Source organism: Coregonus lavaretus, assembly GCF_964263955.1.
Source record: "Coregonus lavaretus genome assembly, chromosome: 3".
Taxonomy (NCBI): Eukaryota; Metazoa; Chordata; class Actinopteri; order Salmoniformes; family Salmonidae; genus Coregonus; species Coregonus lavaretus.
Window position 1 is genome coordinate 70,161,889 of NC_139990.1, and position 8,557 is coordinate 70,170,445.

Below are 8,557 nucleotides of genomic sequence, written 5' to 3' on the forward strand. Positions count from 1 at the left end.
CTGACATTTTATTTATTTATTTAATGGCTGATTTATTATGGGATATTTCCATAGGCGGATCTTTTAGAAGCCAGAGCAATATTGATGTGAATTCACCCTTCCTCCCGTCAAACAGTGACAGCACTGCATTTCTTTCTCTCTCTCTCTCTCTCTCTCTCTCTCTTCTTTCTTTCTTTCTTTCTTTCTTTCTTTCTTTCTTTCTTTCTTTCTTTCTTTCTTTCTTTCTTTCTTTCTTTCTTTCTTTCTTTCTTTCTTTCTTTCTTTCTTTCTTTCTTTCTTTCTTTCTTTCTTTCTTTCTTTCTTTCTTTCTTTCTTTCTTTCTTTCTTTCTTTCTTTCTTTCTTTCTTTCTTTCTTTCTTTCTTTCTTTCTTTCTTTCTTTCTTTCTCTCTCTCTCTCTCTCTCTCCACAGAGGTATCCCACCGCCTTAAGATTTCTCCCTCTCTCTCCCTCCTATTTTTAGTCCATTTGGGGGCCTTTTCTTCCCATCAAGCTTACGGCTTCCATTAAACACCTAGACGAGGTATAGATCCCCAGTCACTAATCTGGGCTCATTCTTTGCAGAATGCCCCTTCTCAATCCTCCGTCTGTCTGTCTCCTGTGATTGCTCTCATGTCAACTCACGCCACGACGCTCCACACTCCTGTCAGGTGATGTGTGTCAGGATCCTTTGTCGGTTTACCCACCCGTCAAGCCATCAGAGTTTAGACATGTCAACTTACCTGTGAGACACGTTACAGGCCTTTTGCTATTTCCCCCCATCACGCTGTATTTATATGAAAAGGGAAAGATTATGTTTACCCAAGTAGGGTGTAATTATAGAGTGAATGAGATATGCTGTATAATGTGTGTGTGTGGCTATAGCTTTAGTTCATTTTGTTTTGTATTGGCCATATAATGGAAGTATCTTTGACCCATTGTTTCTGTGCAGAGATTAGCCTGGGCAGCCACTAGTGGGCTTTGTGAATCTCCAATTTCGTCTGGGGCTTAATGTGGCCAGCCGGTTATACACTTGTGTCACCCGGCGACCTGTTCGTACTTGAAACATTCTCCATTCAGGCTGTAAAGGCTTTGATTTCCTCCTTAACTTTATTTAATGGCGAGAAGGTGGAAACATTTTGGGAAAATATGCATACTTTCTTTATGAAACATGCTAGAGAGGCTAAATGCTAATCCCGGATGTTGCGTATCGCGTTCAGCCAATCAGGTTGCAGTGGGGTCGAGTGTTGGTTTTTGAGAAGGGGAGCAACTCCTCGCTCTCTTGAAGACGGAAGGGACATGGCCAGCGGTCAAGGATGAGTTGATCAGCGAGGTGAGGTAGGGGAGAAGGTCACCGGAGATGTCTGGAGAAGGGAGGAGGGGATGGGGTCAAGCGGGCAGGTTGTTGGGCGGCCTGCAGTCACAAGTCGCAGGATTTTATCTGGAGAGAGAGGGGAGGGAAAGAAGTCAAAGCATAGGGTAGGGCAGTGTGAGCAGGACCAGCAGTGTCATTAGACTTAACAAACGAAGATCGGATGTCGTCAACCTTCTTTTCAAAGTGGTTGACGAAGTCATCCACAGAGAGAGAGGAGGGGGGGGGGGGATTCAGGAGGGAGGAAAATGTGGCAAAGAGCTTCCTAGGGTTAGAGGCAGATGCCTTGGAATTTAGAGTGGTAGAAGGTGGCCTTAGCAGCAGAAACAGATGAAGAAAATGTAGAGAGGAGGGAGTGAAAAGATTGCCAGGTCGGCAGGGAGTTTAGTTTTCTTCCATTTCCGCTCCGCTGCCCGGAGCTCTGTTCTGTGAGCTCGCAGTGAGTCATCAAGCCACGGAGCTGGAGGGGGAGGGACCGAGCCGGCCGGGAGGATAGGGGACACAGAGAGTCAAAGGATGCAGAAAGGGAGGAGAGGAGGGTTGAGGAGGCAGAATCAGGAGATTGGAGGGAGAAGGATTGAGCAGAGGGAAGAGATGATAGGATGGAAGAGGAGAGAGTAGTGGGAGGAGAGAGAGCGAAGGTTGCGCGGGCGCATTACCATCTGTGTAGGGGCAGAGAGTGAGTATTGTGGGAGGAGAGCGAGAGAGAAAAGGAAACAAAGTAGTGGTCGGAGACATGGAGGGGAGTTGCAGTGAGATTAGTAGAGGAGCAGCTCTAGTGAAGATGCGGTCAAGCGTATTGCCTGCCTTGTGAGTTAGGGGGGGACGGTGAGAGGGTGAGGTCAAAAGAGGAGAGGAGTGGAAAGAAGGAGGCAGAGAGAAATGAGTCAAATGTGACATAGGGAGGTTGAAATCCCCCAAAACTGTGAGGGGTGAGCCATCCTCAGGAAAGGAACTTATCAAGGCGTCAAGCTCATTGATGAACTCTCCAAGGGAACCTGGAGGGCGATAGATGACAAGGATATTAAGCTTAAATGGGCTAGTGACTGTGACAGCATGGAATTCAAATGATGAGATAGACAGATGGGTTAGGGGAAAAATTGAGAATGTCCACTTGGTAGAGATGAGGATTCCTGTACAACCACCCCCTCTGACCAGATGCTCTCGGGGTATGCGAGAACACATGGTCAGACGAGGAGAGAGCAGTAGGAGTAGCAGTGTTTTCAGTGGTGATCCATGTTTCCGTCAGCGCCAGGAAGTCGAGGGACTGGAGGTTGGCATAGGCTGGGATGAAGTCAGCTTTGTTGGCAGCAAAACGGCAGTTCCAGAGGCTGCCTGCGACCTGGAACTCCAGGTGAGGGGTGCGTGCAGGGACCACCAGGTTAGAGAGGCAGCAGCCGCGCGGTGTGGTGCGTTTGTGTAGCCTGTGCAGAGAGGAGAGAACAGGGATAGGCAGAGGCATAGTTGACAGGCTGTAGCAAATGGCTACAAAAATGCAGAGGAGATCGGAATGAAATGAGCTAAGCATCTGGGAGAGGAGAGAGCAGGGCCTCCCTCACCAAAAACTTCTACCTCAGAAACTAAAATTGTTTCACTGAACCACCCGAACAAAAACTCTCCCAACTTCCACCTTTAGAAATCAGAATTGTTGTGAACCACAGCGGTTCAATGTTTAAAGGAATCTAATGTAGCAGGCGTAAAAGAAACAGAACCCCTAGTTAGGGTGTGGCAATAGGAGTTGGAGAAAAGGTGGAAGGAGGGAAAAAAGGACGTGGAGAGGGGAGATAGAGAGAAGGTAGAGGGAGGGAGATGAAGAGAAGGTGGAAGGGGGAGATGGAGGGTAGGTGGAGAGGGGAGGTAGAGGTCCTCCCTCTGTCTGTCTCATGTTAATGCTGTCACGTCTCCTCACGTCTCAACGCTCCACACTCCTGTCAGGGGATGTGTGTCAGGATCCTTTGTCAGTTTACCCGCCCGTCAAGCTGTCAGAGTTTAGACATGTCAACTCACCTTGCTATTTACCCCCATCACACTGTATTTATATGAAAAGGGAAAAATTATGTTTACCCAAGTTGGGTATAATTATGGAAATAGAGTGAATGAGATATGCTGTATAATGTGTGTGTATGTGTGGCTATAGCTTGAGTGTAGTGTATTGTATGGTTTATTTTGTATTGGCCATATAGTGGAAGTCTGTTTGACCCATTGTTTCTGTGCAGAGATATGCTCAAATCAGCAGATTATGGTAAGAATGAAAGGTAGAGAGAGGGATGCTCTCTCTCTCTCTCTCTCTCTCTCTCTCTCTCTCTCTCTCTCTCTCTCTCTCTCTCTCTCTCTCTCTCTCTCTCTCTCTCTCTCTCTCTCTCTCTCTCTCTCTCTCTCTCTCTCTTCCTGGCACAGGGGCCTTTGTGGGCAACACCTACTGCGAGGTTCTGGCTTCCTGTACAGAGGACCTCACAGTTCACCAGGGTTCATCTGAGTAATGGGGTGTGAAGAGGAGCTGAAGGGGAGATGGAGGGGGGAGGTAGGGTGTGTCAAGGGGGGAGTTGGAGAGAAGGTGGAAGGGGGGAAAAAGGATGTGGAGAGGGGAGATGGAGGGAGATTGGAAGAAGGAGATGGAGGGAAGATGGAGAGGGAGGTAGAGAGGTGGAAGAAGGGGATGGTGAGGTAGGGGGACGGAGATGGCGAAAAGGAGGCGTTATGTAGAGATACCTGCGGCTAATACTGGAGTCAGTGAGGGATGGGGGACACTTCAGCTGTGACATTAAAACAGCAGGTGGACGCCATCATTAGGAATGGCACACGAGGCGGGATGAGCGCCCTCACTAGTCATTTCTACTGGGCCCAGCGGCCACTGTAGTAGCTCTGTCTCAGGCGGCTTCACCCCACCGAGAGAACTGAGCCGTAGCGCCATATAGCTCCATAGGACACACACACACACACACACACACACACACACACACACACACACACACACACATTTCCTTTTCTAGTGCTCTCTCTCCTGGGCACACTGCTTAGTTTGGTGAGGGTTGAGCGACTCACACATCTGGCACCTCTCTAATGACTCCTCGGTCACCCTTACCATTTAGGATAAAGAATTTAGTTTGACTCGAGTAACAAAAAAATATCCTCTCCGTTTTTATCATGGTTCACCTTCAGGTACATACCGTTGTCAAGGGACATCACACAGGTGACATTGATACTTATAACACAATTAGATGACATGATTTTTGTTTCTGACAGATGGCAACAAAGTGCTATTCTTTTTTGATGAATAGGCCCATGGCCCATATTCATAAAGCGTCTCAAAGTGCTGATCTAGTATCAGTTTGTCCTTTTATATACAGTAATAATGAATACGTTTATGGACACAGGGACCAGATCAGCACTCCTACTATGAGACTCTTTATGAATACAGGCCTAGGTCTAACTCTACTAAGTAAAACATGCCATGTGTGATGTGATACAGCTCTCTCTCTCTCTCTCTCTCTCGACGTATCCCAGAATGCTTTGTATGTTCTGCACAGAATGGGGCCATTTTGCGCCTCACTGATGCCAGAGGCTTCTGCTTAGATCTCCCAACATGCCTTCCAGAATTGTAGATTGAGATTCCCGACCCGCACCATCCAGGAATATTGTTAGGCAAATGAAGTTGTTTGGATCCCATATTGACATGTTATCTCTTCATCTGGTGATGGAGGGAGGAGGAGGGAAGAGAAAGAAGTGTAACTTGGGTAATTGAGCCGTGTCTCGCCGCTTATCGGTAAAGCTGCGGCGCGTCACGGAGCTAACGAGGTGTGCGCAGCGATTAGTCTAAAGGGAGTGGAACGTGAAACTCCTCCATTTTTTATTTTATTTTATTTTTAGCTCCCTTTAAATGAAGAGCAGCCCTCGAGGCCAAAAGAATGGTCTTATTAGTTCAATTCATCTGGGGAAATATTGATATGGATGAATGGCATGGTGAAATGTCCCTTTGTTGAAATACTGATCAAGGCAACAGTCGCTTGAGTAAAGGATGCACCCTCAAGGCTGTTGGAGGTAGATCCAGTAGATCCTAACCTGAGAGGACCTATGGACATGGAGAACAGTGGATTAGAAACTTGTTTCAACAAATGGATTTGCTCTTTTACCACTTAGCCTTTCGCTTCATTTGAACCTGCCATTTGTTTGTGTTTGTATGTGTGTATATGAATGCTTGTCTGTGACTTTACGGTGTGTGTGTGTGCGCACATGTGTGTGTTGTGTGTGTGTGCCTGTCGTCTCACTTTAGCAGCCCATTGCCAGGTGCCTCCATCAAGCCTTGCCAGTCGTGCAATCACTGCTTGCTGCATGCTCAGAATAATCCAGTGAAAGAAAAAAAAATACGATTGAGTGATGCGAATCTCACAACATGCCAGTTTGATTTGTAACCCTCGCTATCAAAGAATGCTAATTAAAATCGTATTTTTGCATATGTCTTCATGTCTTTCATGTGCATATGCAAATCGCCCCCATTGCCTTTCAGCACTCTATAATTAGGTTTATGAAGGACAGCTGTAATCCATAATTAACTGGAATGTTTGCAAGCTCTTTTTTCTCTCACTCTTTTTTCCCAATGCGGCAGTGACTTAAACAACCTAGAAAGCCTGAAAATGCTAACTTAATTAGCGTGTTTGTTTATTTCTAGCTTGTTGAAGCAGTCAGTCAGTTAGTGAGTGCAGTGCTACTGCCACTGCCTCCAGTCACCCAGAGTGGCTCCCTCCCCTGTGTTTTGATCTTGTCATTCTCCTTCAGTGGAGAGGAGGGCGCTTTAGTCATACGCTCCCAGTACACACTCCCAGGCACCATTCTGGATGGATGGATGGATGGAGAGATGGAGCTGGAGAGAGAAAAAAGAGGAGGGAGAAAATGATGATGACAAAACAAAACAGTGGAACATGTTTGAATATTTATATGGGGTGTTAGTTAGCATGGGCTGCCCTCAGGGGGGGGGGGGGGGGGGGGGGGGGAGGTGGAGGGGCGGGGGGTGGCGGGGCGAGGAGAACAGAAGGACGTGTGTGTGTGTCCAGTAGTAGGGGAAAGATGATATTGTGATATGAATGAACGGTGAAATGATTACGCTATACGCTCTTTACAACAAAATGACCAATAAAGAGAGTGAAGAGAGGAGGCGTATAGAGAGAGACTTTTGAGAGAAGACAGAAACAAACAAGCCAGAGAGGTGGAAATAGAGGGAATGGAGAGAGAAACAGAAAGAGCGAGAGAAACAGAAAGATAGAGAGAGAGAATGTCCAGGAGTCCACAGTGAAGACCAGTGTCTGCAGTAACACTCCAAAACACGCGGCTGCTGGCTCAACTCTTTATTTTTCTTCTTTCATTCTCTCTCTTTATTTCTTTCATGTTCCTCAGTCATGTCGTCTTAGATGTGGTCATTGTCTGTCAGCAAGAACACTGTAATAGGATGTGATTACTGGTGAATTAAATGGCCAGAGGATGAAACGCTAGAGAAATGGGGCTGATCCCTGACTAGTTAGGCCTGTCATCCCACCATTAGGGCTTCACAAACTGTTTAGGAAATGGAACAAACTTGGGGCTTTGGACATGGTCAGGACATTGTGGTGGAGTCTTGAAATGGTGTCCCAAATATTTCCTGTGTGTGATATTGTGTGTTTCTGTCTGTGTGAGTGTGCGTTTGAGGGTGTATGAGTCCATGTCACTGTACATACACTCTCTACACACTCTCTTTGATTTGAACCACTGTAATGACAGGATATCCAGGGTCGTGTTCAGTAGGCACTCAACAGAAGAACACGGGGAAAACAGGGAGTTACTACCAGACCAATAAGAAAGGACATTCCATTGCAAAGCCTTTACATTGTTATTTATTTTTTTACAGTCTGGCCTTATGAACACGGGTGAAACCCATTGTCTTAGTTAACCTGCTGCATCCTAGTGGCTTTGTCCTGACTACGGTTGCAAAATTTCGGGAACATTCATAAATTCCCAAGTTTTCCCGAAATCCCAGTTGGAGGATTCCCAGAATCAGGAAGGAATAAACAGGAAATCTGGAATCCTCCAACCAGGATTTCGGGAAAGGCAGGGAATTTATTGAAAGTTCCTGGAATTTTGCAACCCTAATCCTGACTAGTTATGGTAGAAGGTATCTTGCAACCCCCCCCCCCCCTGGTTACCCTTTCATTGACTGTGGTAAAGAGGCCCTCTCTATTAACCCTTTGCCCCCTGTGTTCTCTCTCTGACCAGGTGGGCCTTTGTGATGAAGAAGCACCTGAGCACTCACCTGTTGGGGAAACATGGACTGGGCCAGCCCAAAGAGAGGTAAGACTGACTACCTTTACCTCGCTTTGTGTGTCTCTCTGTCTCTCTCTGTATTTCTCTCTCGCTCTCCCTCTCTCGCTCTCTCTCTGTCCCTCCCCCCTTCGGCCCCCTCTCTCTCAGTATTTCTATCACACCCTCTTTGTCAATCTGTTTTCCCCCTCCCTCTCTCTCCTCTCCTCCCTCTCTCTTCTCTCCTCTCTCTGTGTGATTGGGAAGATGTGATGCCTCCATCTCTCTCCATGATGTTGTGTGTAAAACTTTCCCAGTGTGCCCCTGTCTGTCAGCGACGCGGCCCGGCTGTCAGTCCGCGTTGTCTGTGTGATGAAGACGAAGTTGTGAAGTCCCCGTGGCACGCGAGAATGAGACGTTAAACAACCCTCAATCTGTCAAACAGACCGACTAAGAGAAACCAGACGCCTTCTTAATTTCTTTCAGGACATCTGAAAACCGCCTTTCAAATTGATACTTTGGGACAATATGTCATATTAGATATGACAAGTGGCTTGAGATATTAATAAAGTAGGCACACCAGATGCTTCCCCGTAAATACACACACGTTATTAACTGGATTCAGACTGTCAGCTGCTCGTCGGGAGTAGTTGGGAGAGAAAGTCTCATATCCCACAACTATTTTACTTGTCTGCTTTATTCTCGTAAACAGCACATGACAAACTAAAGGGAAACTAAACTGTCCAGGACAGAAATGTTTGTACCACATAGATGTTATTCAAGATGAATTGCCACATATTTTGTCCATTTGGCTTTTTTTGTTTCGTAGTTCGAGGATGTTGGTTGGTAATGTGAGTGAAATCACAGTGGGGTTTGTCAGTGTATTGTGTCTGATGAAAAGACCTCTGTATCCTTGGCTCAGTATTAGAGGGTGGCATTACAGC

The 8,557-nt window shown here is 46.6% G+C and overlaps 1 protein-coding gene across 1 annotated transcript in view; it reads left to right on the top strand.

The window, feature by feature from the left end:
* Nucleotides 1-8,557, top strand: part of LOC311118197 (zinc finger protein 407-like) — a gene marked incomplete at its 3' end in the record, with an annotated part of 132,749 nt that overhangs the window by 76,002 nt on the left and 48,190 nt on the right. The window contains exon 4 of the mRNA XM_084157601.1: nucleotides 7,590-7,664. Coding sequence (XP_084013727.1) covers nucleotides 7,590-7,664 — 75 coding nt within the window. The remainder of the gene's footprint in view (nucleotides 1-7,589; nucleotides 7,665-8,557) is intronic.